Genomic DNA, 22,145 nt, shown 5'->3' on the forward strand with positions numbered 1-22,145 from the left:
TGTGGCTAATAGGCCTGGGGTCACCCAGCTAGTGGTAGAGGTGCCAGAACCCTTCCTCTCAGTTACTGCAGCCTACAATCCCTCTGGGCTCCTTTTTGGGGTTCAGTCTCACTTCTGCATTGTTGGTATTAAGCCAAACGGCATGGGGTGCTCCGGTAATGACACATTTTTTCTGCCTTCCTTCCCCCAGCTGCCCGGGAGCAGCAAATTCTGGAGAAACAGAAGAGAGCCAAGCTCCAGTATGAAAAGCAAATTGAGGAGCGATGGAAGAAGCTGGAAGAGCAGCGGCAGCGAGAGGAGCAGAAGAGGGCGGCTGTGGAGGAGAAGAGGAAGCAGAAGCTCCGGGAGGAGGAGGTGAGGGCTGGCCGGAACAGGAGCAAAGAGACAGATCCATTCAACTTAGCAGTTTATTGCTGTGTGACCTCAGATAAGCTGGTTGGCCTCTCTGGGCCTTAATTTCTTTGTTTCTGAAGTGCAGGGGGTGGACTTGGTGGACTCCAAGACCTCTTTCAGATGTCTTCTCTGATGATAAGACTCAGAGGGGATTATGGGTGGGGACTGAGTGACATCCATCTGGGGGTTACTTGAGGCATCCATGCTTCTGGGGCAGACACGAGGCTGGAGGAAGGGCTGTGAGTGTAGAGGGTAATGTGATCTTGTAGTCACTGCTGGAAAATCAAATAGCCTACCTTCCAATACAAACATGCTAGTCTATATTTTAATGCAGGTCTTGCTTTAATCATCCTTTCTCTCTAGTTATGTTTTAAAAAAGAAATGGAATGTAATTACCTGACAGAGTCCTTTATTACTAAACTCTGAAAGTATATTTAGAAAGCATATTTGGGGTATAGATTTTCTTAACAAGTATATTTTAAGAGTATAATCACAGCCTTGTATCAGGTGATGATCATTTTTTATTCATAAGGTATAGTGACTCATCATTTAGTATGAACAATATAGAGGTTTGTTAATTGCCAGCACTGTAAGATAGAGTGAAAAGTGGAAGTGTTAGTTGCTCAGTCGTGTCTGACTCTTAGCGACCCCGTGGACTGTAGCCCACCAGGCTCTTCTGTCCATGGGATTCTCCAGGCAAAAATACTGGAGTGGGTAGCCATTCCCTTCTCCAGGAGATCTTCCTGACTCAGGGATCAAACCCAGGTCTCCTGCATTGCAGGCAGATTCTTTACCATCTGAGCCACCAGGGAAGCCCATAAGATACAGAGATGTTGGTATAAATTCAGTATTTCTTTTAAATCTCTGAATTATCACTGTCTTTAGCCTTTGGTCTTTTTTTTTTTTTTTTTTAACTTATAAAACCCCCACAATCATGCACACATACACACAATTAGAACCATCTTTGGCCACAGCAGACAGGCTTAAGTGGCAACTTCTTTGTTCCTCTTAGCAGATGGAGGCCTGAGGAAAGGTCTTAGTCACAGTTCACTGTTGCTGTCTCAGCCAGATCCCTATGTGCCTTTGTGAGCTCCTGGTGCAAACCCCAGCTCTCCCACATAAGCAGCCGGCAGCCAAGGCCAAGTCCCACAGCCCCTCTAAGAACTCATTCTTCTCAGCCCAGAACAGAGAGGTGGTCACAGGAGTTAAAGAAGGTGACTTTTGTAAAAGTGCCGGCAAAGCACTAGTGCAGAATAACTGCTCCCTTCACTGACTTCAGCTGACCTTGGCTGAAGCACAGTCAGGAGAGAGCTACCCAGAAAAGATGGTGGCACAGGGTGTGGAGACCAAGAGAAAAGCCACAGTGAGCTGGGCTGTTTCAGTGACCAGGACGGACCTCTCCTTTCCCAGCCTGGGCATTTGTCGTGAGTTGCTGGACTCGCTCGCCCCTTTCTTCCTATACTCCCATCCTTGGCTCACAGCTCCCTGCTCCCTCCACTTCCACTCCTGACCCCTGCAGGACTGCTGATTTCAGGGAATGCTTGTCACTGCTATTTCCAGGACAGGGTGCCTCAGAGACACAGGAGACACTTCCTTAGCCTGCACCACACCTGACAGCACCATACAGGCCCGCCTCTGAGGCATTCTGTACTCTTTTATTTTAATTGAACAACAGTGCCAGAGGCATTTTAAGTCAATCATTTTACATCGGACTCCAGTCTCTTGCAGATGAGGGAATGTCATGCCAGCTGGTTAGTCCTGATGCAGCTGACTTGGTAGTGCTTGTGCTTGGGCTAATTTCCTATTTGCTTTGTCTGCTCCCATTCACCCCTTATGTGATGATGGTAGGCACTGGGGCAGCCTGCCTGCCTGTGGCTGGCAAACACATGCCAAGCTTGCATCCCCTTCTCCTCGGACGCAGCAGCGCAAGACTGAGAGCTGGGCCTCCCATGGGTGCAGAGCAACCTGAGGAAGCAGTAGGCTCCCTGCCCCACCTGCTCCTGTCCTTAGAGCCCCAGGAGACCTCAGTGGAGATCACGGACTCTGCAAATACAGCCTGGTCATCACTGCTCTGCTGGGGCTGAGGTCCGACTGGCATTCTCGTGAGGGATCTTTGGAGGGGATGGATAGCTCTCTGCTGCGGGAGCCTTTCCGAAGGAAAGCCTTTGCATTTACCTCCATGGTTCGCTGGAGATCTTTTGCGAGGGCTGCTCTCTGCTTGGCACGTGGCTATGGAGACACTCCACAATGCCAGGATTATCTCAGTCCTTTCTGTCAGGGCCCATCTCTGTCAACCAGGGAGAAGTCTCTATAGGAAGATGGTTCACTCCATTTTGCTCCTCTAGTTTGCTAGAAAGTGTGTTCCCCACCAACTCCTGCCTCTCCAGTCTGATGTTAGAAGCTCAGAAAAGGCCTGTTGACTCCTCACCTCCCCACCAGCCCTGCCCTGGCTCCAGGTTCCTAGGGTTGTTGGTCTTGCTATCACTCTTGGTAACACCTCACATCTGTGCAGGTGAGCCCCAGACTTGGCGTGGATACCTCCTCTCTGACACCACAGAAGCTCCCAGAGGTGTCAAAGGCTAGAAGGTAGGCAGGCCTGTCCTAGGGAAGGGGGAGTCTAGTGTCCACTTGGCAGCCTGACCTTGAGCTCATTCTCTTGCTGCAGCCTGCCTTCTCCTCAAGGTGGGTTCTTGAAACCCTTACATGCCACATAGCTCCCAAGCATCAAGCTTCTGGAACCAGAACCTTAACCTCCCTGGGTTAAGGGTGACAGCACAGTATACTCACCTTTCTCCACTCAGGGAAGTATAGTTTCATGACTCGGAACCAACTCCTTGTTCCTCCTGCTAAACAGATAACCAGGAAAGGCCTCTTTCAAAGAGTACCTTCATCTCTGTAAGTTACTTTAACACATCACAACTTCTCATCTTCTTCTTGCTTGATACCTAACAAAACCCACCAGGGTGATTGTAAAAACAAGACCTTTCTGAACTCAACTAAATGAAAACTTCTTAAGATGAGAGCTGGCTGCTCTTAGAGGGCATTGGCTGGCATAGGGCCATGGTGATTACATAGCTTTCCAGCCAGATGTGCATGTCTGTTTCCAGAGAAAAATGCCCTCCACGGAGCCCTGCTTAGGACCATTTGGGGGCTTGTCCCCACTCTATCACTTCCAGAATGCGTGGAGTAAGGGCAACGGGGAAGGCATGTCAGCCCTCTACTCCTGCCTGAGACAGCTGTCTGGGTAACAGTGGCCAGGCCGAGCCCTGCCACAGGCTTTTTATACTGCTTGGCCAACTCAGAGCATCACCCTGGTCGTGGTTCTCCTGTTAAGTTCATCCAGGCATATCTAGGGCCAGACCTCAAGGGGTCAAGGGTAAGTTGCCCTCATTCCTTCCTTCTGCTAAGCCCCACCCGGGAGAGAACATTCTAGGGACAAGAGTCTACGTTGCCCTTTCACCATCCTCTGTTGATGATCAGATGATACTCAGGAGAGCTAGAACTTGGCAGGATTTGCAGTATGCAGCTCTGATATTTATTAATACTGTTCTTCTGATGTGATTGAAGTTTCTCAACATGCTCCCTTGTGCTCAAGCTTTCTTCTAACCAGTGGTTCTCAGTACCATCCCAAGACCAACAGTATCAACATCTCCTGGAAATTTGTCAGAAATGTATTCTCAGGATGTTCACCTTGGACCTGCTGACTCAAACTCTGGCTGTGGGGCACAGCAACTGTGTTTTAACAAGCCCTCCAGGGGATTCTGATGCAAGCTCACTTACGTTTGAGAACCACTGCTCAAAATTGCCATGTTAATAATCCTCCTCATCAAATTTGGATCCAGTTAGCATTGGACTTATTATGCTTGCTATTATCTTATAAATTTGAATGACCTGTAATATAGGTAATATCATCCCCATTTTATAGACAAGGGAACTAATGCCCAAGGATGGCATCAAATGATTTACTCAGAATCATGGGGCTAAAAGATAGCAGGCAGAAGTGGGATTTGAATTCATATCTTCTGACTCTAAATCTAGGATTCTTTACAGTCTTATCACAGGAAGGTTCGAACAGAAAGATCCACACACATACTATGTAATACGGGACCAAATAGGACTAACCTCTAATAAGAGTGAAGTTTTGGTTTGACATGTTTGGAAAAAGCATCATCCCATTCTGACAACTTTGGGTTTTATAAGCCCACTCACCATAGAGCTTGGTTTGTTGTTGTTCAGTTGCTAAGTCACATCTGACTGTGTGACCCCATGGACTGGAGCCTGCCAGGCTCCTCTGTCCATGGGATTTCCCAAGCAAGGATACTGGAGTGGGTTGCCATTTCCTTCTCCAGGGGATCTTCCCAGATCAGGGATCAAACGCACATCTCCCACACTGGCAGTCGAATTTACCACTGAGCCACCAGAGACCTTGGTTATCGCCTATTTTTCATCATCTCCCCCAAAGTGGAAGACACAAAGTGATTGTGTCTTCTCTCAGGGATAATGTCATTTTCATAAGCCTGCTTATGGTTCAAAGGAATTAATCTCTCACGGTAGAGTTTGGAGCAGCTCAGTGGATTGGGGATGGATGACAGATATTTTTTCTAAAGGTAACTTATTGACTCAGGAGTAGGTCTGACTGCGTATGGCATTCCCTTATGGTTATGCCCCTAGATAGCTGTTCAGTGATGTGGCTGGCTGATCAGTCTTGGTGTTCTTAGTTCTCATTAGTGTCCAAATAGATGAGCAACTATCTTGTGAGGTCCTTCTGGCATGTAGGCAGTCTCCCATAACCCACTCAACACTAAATTCACTCTGAGGTGAAAGATTTCAACACTTAGATTAGGTCATTAGTTAAATCAGTTCAGTTCAGTCACTCAGTTGTGTCCCACTCTTTGCGACCCCATGGACTGCAGCACGCCAGGCTTCCCTGTCCATCACCAACTCCCAGAGCTTACTCAAACTCATGTCTATTGAGTTGGTAATGCCATCCAACCATCTCATCCTCTCTGGTCCCCTTCTCCTGCCTTCAGTCTTTCCAAGCATCAGGGTCTTTTCTAATGAGTCAGTTCTTCCCATCAGGTGGCCAAAGTATTGGAGTTTCAGCATCAGTCCTTCCAATGAATATTCAGGACTGATTTCATTTAGAAAAGTTAAATACTTGATGTTAAATCTACATAATGAAATACCATTGAGCTCCAATCTTGAGTGACCAGACTTCAGTCCTCAAATAGTTAAGAAGTTCTAGTTCCTCCAAGCGCCTATCTTTTCTTGTACAAACTGCTGGGACTGACTATGAGAATTTAATGGGCCAGGGTCGTGAGGACAGGATTCTGCCAGGAAATGCACACTCATGATTGTAGAGTCTCAGCCAGAAACTAGTGCACTGTTAATAGCAAATACAAATCTGAGATTTACTGGAGGAAAGAAATACCCTTTCTGCTCATAGGTCCCTGAAGAGGCCATCTTTTAGTGCAGTGCTCTTTGGAGGAAGAATTATGCAGCAGAGTCTGCGATGTGGAGAATGCTCATCTCATTCCTCTGGTATGGACAGAAAGGCAGATCCACGTGCCTCCTAAGGAGCCTTTCCCCACTTCTTAAGTCATAGTCACTCCTTTGGTGCTGCTCTAAATTAATTTTGCTCGCTTCTTTATTTAAGCCATGAGAAAATAATATCTTTTGGGTTTGAAGTTCTACTAGATTAGCCCAGCACCTCAGGGTTAGTTTTATGAGGGTGAAAAGGTGTCCACGTAACCGCTTACCCTGCGGACTTTCTCCAGTGGAGGCAGGGAGTGGATTTGGGATTTGCAGTGTCATTGAGGTTGTGAGGAGCACATAATTAGGACAGCTTCACTCTAGTGCCGAGGAGAGATTTGCCAGCAATCAGGCCCAACTTTATGAAAAGAACAGTTGGGTTAGTACAGGGGCATGCTTTTAATAAATGCTCTGTTAGGAGAGAAACCTGGTTGTTGTTTTTATCTTCTGGCTAAAAACTGTTTAGTTCTTCCCCCCTTCCCCCCATCTACATGTGAGAATACATAAATGCTTAATTTTGTAGTCACAAGTTTCCCTACTCTTGTGTCTTTTTAAAGTTTGAAATCTGCAGTATTATCCCCTGAATACTATGTATCACGAGCAGAAAAGTGTTACAATGGAGAACACAGTTAATTCCCCTTTAAGAAGTTCTAAGATGAAAATGGGACCTTGTAAAATAGACTTCAAAGTCATGGTGTATCACCCCAAAAAGTTATGCTTACGGCTACTAAAATTCAAATTATATCTTAATTTCAGTTTGCTCAAATCATAGTGCTGTATGCTTTTCAACTCGAGAGGATACAGTTGGTTCTAGAGCACAATTCCAGTTCTGCTGGATGGGATTGGTGTCAAGGAGTTAACTCTGGCCTGGCACTATTCTTAACCAAATCAAAGCCTGGCTGCTGCAGCAGCCGCCTCTCTCCAGGGAAGGGAGAGGTGTTGACGCTGGGAGCCCGCAGTAGCCGCAGCGTTTACTCTCCGCCCACTAAGAAAGTGCTGGTGTGGTGGGGCGAGCACGCGTGGCTGGGTTTTGGATGCAGAGCAGAGAGCCCTGTCTGGTGACTCACGCCCACGCAGAGGCACAGCAGTGCGGTGGGGCTGGGTGCTTAATGCTGCTCTCTCTTGCATGAACTGGACAGGAGCGGCTGGAGGCGATGATGCGCAGGTCTCTGGAGCGCTCGCAGCAGCTGGAGCTGAAGAAGAAGTGCTCGTCGGGAGGAGCATCACTGGCTGCCGGGCCTGGAGGACGTGATGGTGAGTGAAAGACTGTCCTTGCATCGCAGGGCCCAGTGGGGAGATCTCGGGGCAGGAAGGGGAGACCATGGGCAGACCAGCACCTACAGGATCTAAGGGTGCTTTATACCGGTCTGCAGGTACCTTTTTCAGATGTGATGTTTAAAGCTGCCAAGCTTTCTGTGTATGCATTTCTTGTGAAGGAGATCTGTTCATTCTTCTTGCTTGCAAACAGCAGTTGATATGGTAACTGGGCTTTGAGGTAAAGCAAAAGAAAAAGCAAAGAAAATGAATGTAGAGTCTGGTTAATTGGATCCGCCTAGCAAGCCCAGACGTAACCTGATTTCAGGGAAGGTCAGTGGCTGTGGACTAAGTCATGGCTACAGCTTGACTGGGAAAGGCTGAGCAGCAGTAACCCCTAAAGGGGGCTGGGGTTCTTCACTCCACATCATTTATTTCTGTTGCTCTTTCAGTTTTGTTTCAAGGTGACTTATTTATTTCATTATCCAGTTCATACTCATCTTTAAATTTTCAGATGTTTAATTTAATGTATGGATTGTTACTAGTCCCTGGGTGGCTTTGCTATCTTTTTAGTGTCTTCTTTTCTGTGTCTGCCATTATGTTATGCAGGAGTTGTATACCAACTCTTTCCTAGAGCAAATGGGTTTACATGTGTGGTACAGTTTCATGATTTTATTATATTGTTCTTACGACTGAAGCGACAGCATACACAACCTTTTGTCAATGAATATACTTTTCTGTTTTAATCTGGAGAAGTTAACAACCCATCCCAGTTACTTTTTCTAATTTCCTAATACAAGCTAGAGTCAACCAGAAATTGGAACTTTTTTCTTTTACCTCTTTTTGGTCTGATTTTTTTTTTGCTGTGTAGGTGAATCAGGAAATACCCCACCCCCTCCTCTAGGTTTAGCAGCCAGCACCCTCCCTCTGGACCCAGGGACCACTGCCGCCGCTGCTGAGTCAACCAACGGTATATTTGAGCATCACTGTGCCATGGCGTTTTGTGATGACTGTCCTGGTCACCCTCCTCCATCACTGTGTCTGTCTGGAACACTTTTGCAATTGATTTCTTAGAACTTTTTTTCTAGAGATACAAATGACGTGCCCATATTTCTTTATTTGTCATCGTGGAACATGCATGCCTTACATCCTAGCACCCTGGAGACATTTCATCTTTAGCTCACTAACTTCTGCCTTGAAAATGTTGTCAGTGTTTGACTTCTGTGCACTTAGATCTTTAACACTGTCATGTATCACTGGTTTTAGGCATTAAGTAGTAATGTATTTCAGTCATTTCTGGTCACCAAAACCTATGATTATACAGTGTTAGGTATGTATTGGAGAAGGAAATGGCAACCCACTCCAGTGTTCTTGCCTAGAGAATCCCAGGGACAGCGGAGCTTGGTGGGCTGCCGTCTATGGGGTTACACAGAGTCGGACACGACTGAAGTGACTTAGCAGCAGCAGCAGCAGGTATGAATGTTATGGATTCCTATAGAGGCATTTGAGTTTATCAGTACTAACACTGTGAATCCAGACAAGGAGATAAATTGGCTTGGTTCTTGATTTCCTGTCTCTAATAGGCTCTCTGTTTTGTATACAGGCCTGGGAAATTCTTAGGGTCTAGATCAAGAACAGAACTAGCAAAACCTTGCTCCCATTTAATGATGACTTCAGAAATTCAACCCATCTTTGGGTGGCAAAGAAAAAACAAGATGTAAAGGACCCAATGTTTACCACCTACCCAGAAGGTCAAATTATAGCAGTAGGAATAAATATCCTTGATTTCCAGCATTTCTTTGACAAAGAATAATTTTTATTGGTGCTGCTGAATAGCAGAGTCTTTGCTGCCTGGACCACATTCATTGTCATGTGGGCACTGGCCTTCCACCCACAGAGAGGGGCAGGTAGAATTGGCAGTTACTCCTTGGAAATCATACCCAGAGCCCCGGGCCAGGGTGAGGTGTGTTATGTGACTAGAGCCCTCATTTTAAGGGAACACCCAAAATCTCAGTAATCAAGATAAAAGAATATTTTAATCAAAATCACTGCAGAACAATCCATGATGAACAAACTATTGAATTTCTAAAGACTAGTACCATGCTGAGCCATATGGGAGCCTGAGGCAGAAGGGGAAATATGTATCCCTAGAGACATGATTTTATGTGATTTCTAATGGTTATTTTTTTCAGAACATTGAAATACTTGAAAAAATTACTGAAACACTGAAAAGTATATTAAAACTCATAACATTTTAAGTTTAAATATTTTATTTATACCCAAACAACATCATTTTACTGCAGTCTAAGTTATTTAAAAATTATTTAGGATCATCAGTTGGTCAGGAGAAATTGTCACGCATGGCACTTCTTTCATTTATAAACAAGATGAATAGAAGAGCAGATTTTGAAAATATTATTGATGAGTTTGCTTCCTTGAGAGCCGGGGCCACACATCTTTCCTTTTGCCTAAAGCTCCGACACAGCTTGGCTGGTACTGTTAGCACCTCTCCAGTTGTTGTGATGGTTTCCTTTACAAGCCTGTCTAAAATAATGGCTGCAAGTAAGAGCACCAAACGCAGGACCGCATGTTGAAATCCTATCATAAACAGTCAGAGCCTTTTGAGAAAGGGCCATTGTGACCCCGTTTCTTGATAAGAGCAAGAAACCAACTGCTAAAGGTTGTTCTGCTTTAAATACAGCTCTTTGCTTTACAAATTACTCCTGTCTGCAACCTGAGCTCTAGATAACCTCAGAAAAAGTCCGGTTTCAGCTCACACAGTCTCAGTCAGATCATAGAACATTTGGCAGTGGTGACTGGTCTCTCAGTCCAGGTTGGTTTTGTTTTCGTGTGGTCTGAATATACTTAAAAGTCCCTGGACACAAGGAAATGGTTGGCTGGTGGGATTAGCATGGCTTTAGTTGAACAGTTGAGTGAGGTTGAACATTTGAAATCAAAGAGAAGCACAAAGTTGAGCAGTGAAAGAGAAGAACTTGCTTCAAATAGGTGGTTGCTGTGGCCCGGGCCTTCTCAGACTTGCTCAGTAGAGAGCTGGACGCAGCGTGCTGTGCCGCAGTGGTTTCAGAGGCGTGTGGATGAGGACAGGAAGAACACTTTGGAAAATGTGTTTCTTGGTTGAGAGTGGTGTGAATACCAATGTCTTTAATGCATTTCTCTGCAGCATGTGACAAACTTTCAACATCAACCATGAATTTGCCAAAGCAGACGGAGCCTCCCATGAGTAAGCGCCTGTCTTCATCCACTGCGGCAATATCCTATTCCCCAGACCGAGGCAAGTGAACGTGTAGACCTGGTCTCTCCAGTTTTCTTCTTTCTAGTGTGAGCATTGGTGTTAATGTCAGTCTTTGTGAGAGCCCCTCTTTTGAGCCTTCTTCAAATACCCGCAATCTCCTAGCCTTGTGGTCTGTGTGTGGGAGCCCCCGGGCCTCACTAATGGGACTTTGGAAAGTGGCATTGCTCTTTAGAGCAAGGTCATTGTTGGAAAGGGACAGGAGTTAATGCTAGTCTCCCAGTCTGAAAGAGACTTCCATTTTCCACAGTGCACATAGACGTTATCATGGCCTGGAGTTAATTGACCAGTGGACAGATGTGACTGTTAAAAAAGCAACTGCCCAGTTATTGGTGTGCTATTGTTGGTTAGCCAGATACAGCAGGATTGATGAGGCAGAGGTACGTGGGAGACTCAGATATGTGAAAAAATGGGGCTCTGCTCTTGTCTGTGATCTGTAAGCCTGCTCATTTCTGTTTGGAAAATAGAAGTTCAGAACTAATATGAAATCTTTAAAAGGGTGAAAGGATGGGTGGCATTTTCTGTTTTGAGGTGGGAGATGATGGATATAGGACAGTGCCAGTTTCAGAAACTGAATAGATTCAGCTGTGTTCTGATGGAGGCTCAGAGAAGGCACTGTAAGTCTGCATTGATACCTTTTAGAATGTGTAGGTTAAGGAAGGGAGGGAAGCTCTCTATGCATTAAATGCGTATCTTAGCATCAATGAAGAAGTGTCCGATGCCAGTGGAATATTTAACGTGTCGAGTCATCACCAGGGGGTGAGCAGGATGATGTTTGTGACTTTGAGGATGCCAGTGACTTTGAAGATGCCAGTGTGCCTTCCTGGTTTTTTTCCTCTGGCTTTAACTTTGCACCTCCAGCACAGAGGTCTGTCCTGTGTGTCAGAGAACCCGTGAGTGTCAGTGTTGATGATTTCTGATGCAGTTCATGGGTAAGTGCTAGAAACCTTGAATTAACTAAGAGCTGGATGAGAAAACATCTACATGCTTTTAACTCTATGTATCTGTTCTATTTGTATGTCCTGTATGTTTTCATTCATTCATTCATATGGTAACAAATTGATGTTAAATTCATATTTGCATTGATTAATGTATAAAGATAATCAGTATGATATTTATATATTGCTGGCCACTCAATTATCTGCTTGTGGATTATTAATTGAAACTTTGAAATTCCCAAACCATTTTTTTGGCTAGTGGATATCCAAAAGATACAAAGTAATTGAAAAGTTAATCCATTATCATACAGTATGTTCCAAACCATCAAAATGACATTTCAGTCACTAAATTTTAGAGTATGAATACTGCTACTTAATTTCCATTAAAGCTGATAATTAGTTGGCTATTTTTATTTTTATGTTTCTTATTTAATCTTTGCCCTTGTTTATATGGGAAAAATATGAAAGGATGCACATTTCTACATTAACAAAATCAGTGTGTTATAAAATATTTCCTAACAGAGGACCTAAAACAAGTGTTTTGTAGGAGTAATCTTTTTTTCAGTGTTAGAGCTACTTTGGTGAGTAAATGGTTTCTTGAGTCCATATTATATCTTGAAAAATGGGCTAAGTCTCTTCTGGTGATACAGTAATTCTGTAGTAGCATATTGAATGAATTCTGGCACCCCAAGAGAAGTAACGCACTCTCCCAAGCTCTAAATGACACATCGTCCATTTTCTTTTACTGTGACAAGCTCCAAAGCCATCCTTTGCTACAGTATTTTTATTTTCCACATTCATTCTGCCACCCCACAATTGATTTTCATCAGGCACTGTGTTGTTTTAGGCATTTTATTTTGTTTTGATTTTGCTTTTTAAAATTTTCATTTGATTCCACTCCTCAGCTCATCGCATGCACCTTAGTCCCATGGAAACATTTCTTGTTATGCGACTATTGACACCCACACAGGCTTCTTTAGCCAGAAGCAGAAGTACACTTATGCTCTCTGAGCAGGCCAGTGACTCAGGTAAAAGAGGCCAAGCTGGTGATACTGAGGAAGGCACCCCAAATGGTATTGGTCAGCCTATGAGTTATTCCTGAATTTTTGTATCTTGCTTCCCGTTCCCTGGCTTCATGAAATGTCTTCAATGGTTAATAACATTTTCTATCCACCAGTGTTTTACTGTTGCTATGTTTCTTGTCTTTCAAGTGTCACAGAGGTGAGTAAGTTATTTTATGATTGAGGGCATGTGGATTAGGAAAAGAAATCCATTTCATGAGCTATGGAGGCTAGTAGACTTTTTTAACCAGACAGTTTGGTAAAAATAGCCTATACACTGCAATCTCAGAAATCCCATAACTAGCCCTACCACTTACTAGCTCTTACCACTTTGGGTAAGTTAATGAACCTCTCTAAGCCTCTGTTTCCTCATCTATAAAGTGGAGTTACTTTAAATTGGCATGAGGGTTAAATGAAATAGCACAGTGCTGGGCATAGTAAGCACAAATATCTAGAGCCTCACTACTCAGGCTCCACCAGATCTGCACCCTGAAGTCCAGGAAACGCTGGGCCACATCTTTAAAGCCTTTCCTTGACCAAAGCAGATCAAACTGTCATGGCATGGTGAATGGGGACTAGCATTCTCTGTTTGCAAATAACACCATGCCCACATTAGGCATGTCAGGTCTCCATCTCAGTTCCCAAGATATAGTGTATTCAGTGAGATAATGTATAAATGACATATTGTCCTCTGCCTTGTTCTGTCTGTTTACAGGTAGTTGTGTAGAAACAGCACAGCAGAGAATATATAAAATGGCCAGTAAGCACATGACAGGATGCTCAACATTCTTAGTCATTAGAGAAATGCAAATCAAAATCGTAATACCATTTCATACTTACTAGGATGACTAAAATTCAAAGAAAAAAGATAATACAGTTGACTCTTGAACAATTTGGCAGGTACCAGCTGCCTCAGTCAAAAATCTGCATATAACTTTATAATCAGCCTTCTGTCTTGGTTCCCCATACAGACTCAACCAACCACAGATAGTACTATAGTATTTACTATTGAATAAAATCTGAGTGTAAGTGGACCCATGTGCTTCAAATCTGTATTATTCAAGAGTCAGCCTTAATATGTATTGGCAAGAATGAGGAGAAATTACAGCCTTCATACATGGTTGGTGAGAATGTAAAATGTTGCAGGCGCTCTGGAAAACAGTCTGGCATGTTTTTCAAAATGTTAGAGTTACCACATGAACCAGCAGTTCTACTCTTTGATGTAGAGTCAAGGAAACTGAAAACATACACAAAGTATACAAGTCTTAGCATTATTCATATTAGCTGCAAAGTGGAAACAACCCAGATGTCCAACCACAGATGAATTTATTGAAAAAATGTTTTTATTTATAAAGTAGAATATTATTCAGCTGTGAAAAGGAATGGATTACTGACACATGCTACATGATGAACCTTGAAAACATTATGCTCAGTGAAAGAAGCCAGGCAGAAAATGCCACAAGTGATATGATTCTATTTATATAAAATGTCTGGAATAGACAAATCCAGAGTGACAGCAAGCAGGTGGTTGCTAGAGAGGAAGGGGAGTGGGTGCTTAATGGGCACAGAGTTTCTTTTGCAGATATTGAGAATATTCTGGAATTAGACCATAGTTATGGTTGCACAACCTTCTGAATATACTAAAAGCCACTAAATTATATACCTTTAAAGGGGTGACTTTATGATATATGAATTACGTCTCAAACAAATAAACAAAAAATTCCCGGGAAGTAGGAAGTATCCCCATTTTGAGAACAAAGAATGCATCAGGAGGACCACTCCTAGGATCGATGATTCTCTAGGAGGTCTCAGAGCTATGATTTATTGCAGCAAATGGCTACAGAGCAAAATAGGTAAAGGGAGAAACTGCATGGAACAAAGTCCAGGGAAGAGCAGGCGCAGGCGCCCAGCATCCTCTCCCGGTGTAGTCACACAGGCCACATCCCCCCAGCAATGAGTTAGGACACGTGTGAAGTGTTGCCAACCACAGAAGCTCGTTAGACACTCAGTGCCCAGAGTTTTTATTGGGGGCTGGTCACATGGGCACCCTCTGCCAGGTCCATGCTCAAATTCCAGACTCAGAAGAAAAGCACGTGTTCAGCATAAATCATAATGTTGGTACAAACAGCTTAGGCACAGTGACCTACTCATCAGTTAATGGTGAGAACCCTTCTGAAATCCAAGTTTCCAGATGCTTACAAGGGTCAACCTTATAAACAGGGCCTTCCAAGGACAGCAGTCAGGTCTGCTATGTTAACTCTCTCTTGTACAAGGGAATTGACATTTAGAGAGATTAAGTAACCTACCCAAGGTGAACCAGCTATTAGGTGATGGTGCTAGGTCCACCTGGCTCCAAAGCCCAGATTTTGAATTCCTGAAATGACCTAGACTCTTGAGCATTGAGCATGGGAGTCTTTTAAGATAACATCTATTCTGTGTATACTAGAAAAAGTATGGCAGTGTTTTGAGAATGTGAATTGCTCGTCTCACGTTTTAACTGAAATATGGTGTTCTTCCCAACTCTCTGCTCTCCTTCAACTTTTCCGTCTGTTCTCCCTGTGTCTCTGGCTTTTAAACTGTAACTCTAGTATCCCATGCCTGTCCCCATGTAGCTCCTGCTGGCTCCCTTAAATCTTCCTACAAGTCTTCTCCCACTCGAAATGTCGAGAGGAAGAAGATCGCATCTACATCTGGTGGAGGAGATGCTGGGAAAGGCGCCCCTGCCGGAGTGGAGGCCTCTCCAGTAGGTTTCTACCCATTCACCCCTCGGGACTGGGTTATCTGACACTGTGATTATTCCCTGCACTTGACCTGGGGTCTGTTTCCATCAGTCTTCAGGGACTGCTCAAGGAAAAGATTTGGTTTTAAATGCACCCAACCTTTGAAAATCCTGTAACTTTTTGCACCCTCCTAAATCTTACTGCCTTGAAATAGATTTTCAAAGCCCTCAGAAGGAGGTTGGGGGTCAGAAAGAATGTTCCGAGTGCCCTTTCTCTGCTTCTTTAAGAATGTCTGCTTCTGGGCCAGTCTTGCTTCTACAGGCAACTAGAACTGAGGTTCTGGGTCAGTCTTCATCCACAGTAGTGGCCTTTGAAAATTTTTGTTGTCCTGATAACACCATCAGTAAGGCAGATGTTGAGCAGTATCCCCAATTGTGTCTGTTTGGTTAGAAATTACATATGCCATATTACTTTCACTAGTTACCACTTGCTGTGTAACAAATCACCCCAAACCTTAGCAGCTTAAAGCAAATATGTATTACCTCACTGGTTCTTTGGGTCGGAAATTGAGGACATCATAGCTGAGTGGTTGTGGTTCAGGGTCTCTCATGAGGGTGTGGTCAGGACTGCAGGCAGCTAGGACTGCAGTCGTCAGAAAACTTGGCAGGGGTTTTCCAGGATGGCTCGTTCATGTGGCTCTTGGCAGGAGGCCCCCATTCCTTACTGCATGGACTTCTCCTTAGAGCTGCTTGAGAGTCCAAACAACATGGCAGCTGGCTTCCTCCAGAGCAAAAGATCAAAGAGAGAGAGAGAGACCAACTCATGTTTGAGGAGAAGTGAACTAAGCTCCACCTGTAAAAGGGAGGAGTATCATATGACATGTGGACTTATTTTAAATACCACATTACCATTGGGCATCTATTTTGTAATACCATATTTATTTTTTTTAATCCAATATGATCCTGAGGTTCTCACAGGAGAAGTGAATGTTTCAGATGCTAGAGTTTTACTGTTGGATGGATTACTGTGGAAGGGGGCTAATGAATGTGGGCCCCATGAGGATTTGCTACAAAAAGTTACAATAGGGAGAGAAGAGAACCACTGTCATGGAGCATCTGCTCTGGGCCAGGCCCAGGGCCAATGTGGGGCAGGCCATGGAGATGTTGAGGGATGGAGAGGTTACAGTCCCTGTTAAACCAGGTACACTGTCAAGGTCCCCAGCTCACTGTCTCGCACCCATCTATAGCTATTTTATAGTGATTGTATATCTTTGTAGTCATTCCAAATTCTGTGTGTCCAGGACCATAATCTGGTTCCATTGTTAGCTTTTTGTAAGATAACAAGGAAAAGGAGGTCTTTATGTTTTAAGACTGAAATTTTTTTCCCTAACTGAATGACCTAAATGGGATGATCCCCTGGTGCTTTTCTGCAAAGATTCCCATGGTGGGAAGCAGTATAGCTTTGTTTGGTTCCTTCTGAAAAAAAGCTGTGCATCACTTCCATCTGGGGTATTTTTAAAAATTATGGAAGTCATAGCAGTGATGGGCCATGGCTGTCCTATTCTGTGTCTCCTACAGACAGAGAAGATGAAGAGGGGGCCAAGAGCAACTGCTTCTGTTCCCAGCGTGGGCCTCATGTCTCCTCTGAGAAGCATTTCTAAGAGGTCGTCTTCTCCTGTGACATCCAAGTAAGCCTCTTTTTCTTTTGCCACAGTCACATGTTTAAAGCAATTTTGGGGGAGGCTCTGTGTGGGGTGGCGTGTGCCTCCAGCTCCCCCACAAGGCGTGGCCAGCAGTCTGAGGTGTGTTATATGTTTCTGGATAAACAATGGGGTCTTGAGGGCTTTGTTGCCTGATGATATTGGACCCTGATTTATGGAGATGATCCACTTGGCCTGTTCTCTTTCAGCACATCAGTCCCCCTTCTACTTTTCTGGCCTTCTCCAGCTGCATCTGGAGTGAAGGGATTGCATTGTACTTGAGCTCTGAAGCCCATGTGCTCCATGCTTGTTCTCACGCCCTCTCATCTTACCTGTATCTTTAACAGAGAGGCAATAATAACTTCTGAGTCACCATCAGCAGTGTGTTTTTTTTTTTTTTTATAATGAAGCCATTATATTCTTTTGTTAAGAATTGAGTGAACTCACCAATGAAAACCTGTGTGACTGAAAAACAAATGTACACTGTGTGACCACTGACTTAAGTCTTTTAAATATTTTACTAAATATTTTACTGACAAGAATAACTCAATAAATAACTCAATCCAGCAGTAGAATGGAAACATCTTCAAAAGTACTGAGGAAGAAAGAGAAATATGATTTTAATTTGGAAAAAAGAAGCTATATATAGAAAGAGAATCGCATAATGCTTCTATAGTACAACAGTTTGGTTCAGAGAACATAGGAAGAAACACAGATTTTTAATGAACACTTGGGAATTAAAAAAAATATTTCAAAGTGATGTCAGCTCTTATTTCTGATTTGTTGCTCTCCGAGACTGTTCCACTAATATTGTTTTGCTCAGACATTGCTGTGGTTTTGATAAACTGCTAATACTGGTTATTGATGTATCTGCCTTCCATAGAGAAAATCTTTCCATAGCATATTACTGAATTCATAGTGTTTTTTTTTTTTTTTTTTTCCTGAAGTCCATTGCATTCTTTCTGTGCCTGTATGCCTGTCTTTGGTTTGGTATTGCTTTTTTGCAAACTCTAAATCCATTAGGTGAGCTTTGAGGTCTCTGTCTTATTTCTGAGCCTTCCATTTACATATCACTGTTCTGGTATCAGTTTGGGACATTGACATTAACAGAGAGAAAAACCTGTTTCTACTGGGGTTTTTCCATATTCCACCCTGTCTTTGCTGGATATTGACTCTTTGTCCCTGCATGGATAGTAGCTGGCAAATTTCATTACCATCATTGTACATTTCACAGAGGTGAACTGGGCAGTGGGGTTGGGGGAGTAGAGGGCATTCCCTCTATAGAGATACGAATTCAGTTTTTGGAAGCAGGCTTGTAGTGGGCTCTGTGCTATTTCTTTGAAGTTGAAAATCTTGAAGGTTGTGTTTCAGGAAATACTTTATATTTTAAAGGACATAACACTTGAATTTTGTAAAATCTTTCTCTGACTAAAGAGACTCAAACACAATCCCAAACTTTTTATAATGTAGTTCAATTTAGAGAAATATTTGAAATTTCTACTCTGTCCAGTATTGGGCACCTAGTAGATGGTTTCTAAGTATTTGTGGAATGAATGAGGGCAGGCCACTGTGCTAGATGCTCTGGAGAATCCCCAAGCAAATAAAAGTAGTCTCCACTTGGTCAGGCCCCCGGCGATGGAGGAGGTAGATGTGGACCCAAATAAGGACAGTTCTAGGCCTGCTCCAAAGAGAGAGCCGCTCACCTTGAGCTACTTGTCCCTCAGAACTTAGCTCAGCTGGCATCCTCTCCAGAACCAGCCAGATTGGAATTTGCACCCTTCGCTGTGCTCACAGAACATACCTGTGTCAGTCCTTCCTTCATCAAACACCCGTAGAGCACCTACTCTGTGTCCACTGCTCTTATCAGTCCTCGTGGAGCTTGCCTGACAGTAAACAGCAAATGTAATATCAGGTGGTGATAAATTCTGTGAAGAAAAATGAGCCTTGGTCAGATGGCTGAGAATGGCAGAGGGGAGTAGTCAGGAAAGACTGCTCCAAGGAGGTGACATTGGAGCAGAGCACCCTGCATGAGGTGAGGGAGCAGGATGAACTGACATGTGCCTCAGTGCACTTGATTTCCTGCTTGGCTGCCAAGAGGGCAGGGGCTGACTCAGTTTATTGTTGCACAATCTGGGCTCAATATGAGTCTGTGGATGCTTAGCTGGCGGCAGGGGGAGGTGGATCTGGAGGGCAGAGTGGTCTGAGTAGGTATGGGCAGTGCTGGGGCCAGACCTACCCAAGGACTCAGACCTTTTGGATCCTCAATCCTTCTGGAACATTCATCAGTTTATTCTCTCACTGAGCAGTTTCTTAAACATTCTGTTTTCTGGGCTGCGTGCCTCACTTGGGGAATTTTAAAAGGATGAGGGATAATGGTTTCTGTACCATGCTGCACAAGATTCCTACCACTTTCAACAAATTGATAGACTAGCTTTAATTTTCAGAGCCCTATACATGTCATCTCTTGCACAGGCAGGAGAAATAGCACACACTACCGCAGCTGGACTTCCTGTGCACAAGGTGCCCTGGTGATAAAGATTGCTCAGGCACCTCCAAATCAGAACTACCAAGTCAAGACATCTAAGGAATAGCAAACATTTCTTGATTTTAAAATGTTCAGAAAGAAAGTTGTTTCTGCCGGGGATGAAAAGTAGTGAGTGAACTACAGTGGGTATGGGCTAGGTCTGAGACATATGGAAAGCCAAGTAGACTCCAAGTAAATTCTGAAAATCCAACCAAACTACAGCAGTGAAGAAGAGTGGATTTCAGCTGCCCACAAGCAGTGGGTAGATTTCAGGTATACAGTGTTGAGCAGAAGAAGGAAGTTGTAGAAGAATGTCAGCAGTGATTCCATGTATCCTGAGTTCCCCGATGTTCACAACCAGTGTGTTTTTAGGAATATAAATGTGGTAAAATTATTTTTAGAAAAACTAAGAAAATGGCAAACATGAAATGCAGAGTGATGATGACCTTTGAGGAGGAAGTGGAGGTGGGGTCAGGAAGGGACATGTGGCAGATCCTGGCCTATTATGGCTTCTTCTTGCACTAGTTGGTGTGTGTGTGAACGTTTGTTATATCATTCTTAATACGTTTTTTATTTTATAAATAATCTTCTGTATACTCAGTACTGAATAAAGATGAAAAAGAAACACTTGATTTTTAAAATGGTATCACACAAAATAAACCCCAACCACATGGGCATTTTCAGCTTTCCCTTTGTGTAGACCAAGCGTGTGCTCTTTAAAGCACACCGGAAGTATATGGCTTTGAATAGGATGGGATAGGGGCTAGTCAATCACCATGAACACTCATCCAGAAATGCAGAAGGGACTTGTGATGAATGGCTCTGTCAGTGCATTGTTCTCCTCCCAGATCTGTTGTTGTTGTTCAGTTGCTAAGTCGTTTCCGACTCCTTGCAACCCCATGGACTGCAGCATGCCAGGCTCCCCTGCCCTTCACTGTCTCCCCGAGTTTGCTCAAACTCATGTCCATTGAATTGGTGATGCCATTGAACCATCTCATTCTCTGTTGCCCCCTTCTTCTCTTGCCCTCAATCTTTCCCAGCATCAGGATCTTTTCCAATGAGTCGGCTCTTCGCAGCAGATGGCCAAAATATTGGAGCTTCAGCATCAGTCCTTCCAATGAATATTCAGGGTTGATTTCCTTTAGGATTGACTGGTTGGATCTTCTTGCTGTCCAAGGGACTCTTAAGCACCACAATTCGAAACCATCAGTTCTTCAGCATTCAACCTTCTTTATGGTACAACTCTCACATCCTTTCATGACTACTGGAAAAACCATAGCTTTGACTATACAGATCTTTAGACAAAGTGATGTCTCTGCTTTTTAATACACTGTCTAAGTTTGTCATAGCTTTCCTTCCAAGGAACAAGTGTCTCTTAATTTCATGGCTGCAGTCACCGTCCACAGTGATTTTGGAGCCCAAGAAAATAAAGTCTGTCACTGTTTCTACTTTTTCGCCCATCTATTTGCCATGAAGTGTTGGGACTGGATGCCATGATATTAGTTTTCTTTACGTTGAGTTTTAAGCCAACTTTTTCACTCTCTTCTTTCACTCTCATCAAGAGACTCTTTCGTTCCTCTTCACTTTCTGCCGTTAGAGTGGTATCATCTGCATATCTGATGTTGTTGATATTTCTCTGAACAATCTTAATTCCACCTTTGGATTCATCCCAGATCTGAACAGTTAAATCACTGTAGGGTAGCTGTGCATATTAATAGCATTGCTCTTTTAAGTGTTCAAGTTTATTTTCATTGTTGATTGGCATTGTCGGGTACTTGTATGGTTTTAGAAAAAGCTTCAGCAACACTCTTAAAGATGTGGATGGAGCATAGATTGCCTCTTATAACCTAGAGAAAGGAAATTGAGTGTGACCAAGTGGATTTACCCAGTCTGTCTTGCCTCTGCCTCTGCTGGTTGGTGCTGTTTGTACTCCTAGTTCTTTGTGAAATATTCTCTAATGGTTTCAGATTCTTAGAAATGTATTCCAAATTGGTTTGGTCATTGTGATGGGAAACGTATCCATTATCCCTTGCTGCTGTGACAAACTCTCTAAAACCTAGTGGCATAAAACAATAATTTGTTATTAATTCTCACAGCTCTGTGACTTGGGCTTACCGGGAAGGTCTTAGGGTCTTTTATGTGGTTGTTCTGTGGATTAACATGGGCTCACTGGAAAGTTCTCACCCTGGGGGTCTTCTGTGCAATTATGGTTCACTGTCAACTGGTGCTACAGTTACAACCTAAGGTCCAAGATGGCCTATTAAGGATTTTGGCCCATAAACCCCAGTTAAGGCCTGTGCCTCGAATTGGCACAGCATTCCTTCTCTGCTGTGTTTTCTTGGTCAAAGCAGTGGAAACACCTCAGATTCAATGGAATGGAAAAATAAACTTGAAAAGATCATGTGAGGTGGAAGAAGATATTATTGGGGCCGTCTTTGGAAAATTTAATCTGCCAAAGATAATGACTTTCAGAGATAGCTTGCCTGAGATCAATTTTGTATCAGGAACCTAAGTTAATTTCATTTTATCATGCATTAGAAACAAAACTGAGAGTCCATATGAGGGAAGGAGTTAAGGCAAGTTGTCTGATGGCACAAAATAAGCACCTCCCTTTAGAATCACAGGCTCCTGGAGCCAACCTGTCTATGTCTTTCATGGTTGAGGGCATCTAATTAGTCACTGCCGAGCGCCATTCGCATAGGCTTCTTTGGTAG

The 22,145-nt window shown here is 43.6% G+C and overlaps 1 protein-coding gene across 8 annotated transcripts in view; it reads left to right on the top strand.

The window, feature by feature from the left end:
• MAP7D2 (MAP7 domain containing 2) overlaps positions 1-22,145 on the top strand; it is a 101,371-nt gene that overhangs the window by 53,869 nt on the left and 25,357 nt on the right. For 3 of the 8 annotated variants that reach the window (XM_070785288.1, XM_070785280.1, XM_070785285.1), the window contains exons 3-8: positions 191-354; positions 7,065-7,179; positions 8,051-8,149; positions 10,361-10,471; positions 15,101-15,231; positions 16,786-16,895. In XM_070785288.1, coding sequence (XP_070641389.1) covers positions 191-354; positions 7,065-7,179; positions 8,051-8,149; positions 10,361-10,471; positions 15,101-15,231; positions 16,786-16,895 — 730 coding nt within the window. The remainder of the gene's footprint in view (positions 1-190; positions 355-7,064; positions 7,180-8,050; positions 8,150-10,360; positions 10,472-15,100; positions 15,232-16,785; positions 16,896-22,145) is intronic. The other 5 variants (XM_070785281.1, XM_070785284.1, XM_070785286.1 and 2 more) reach the window with 5 other exon arrangements.

The sequence above is a fragment of the Bos indicus genome, chromosome X (genome assembly GCF_029378745.1).
Source record: "Bos indicus isolate NIAB-ARS_2022 breed Sahiwal x Tharparkar chromosome X, NIAB-ARS_B.indTharparkar_mat_pri_1.0, whole genome shotgun sequence".
Lineage (NCBI taxonomy): Eukaryota > Metazoa > Chordata > Mammalia > Artiodactyla > Bovidae > Bos > Bos indicus.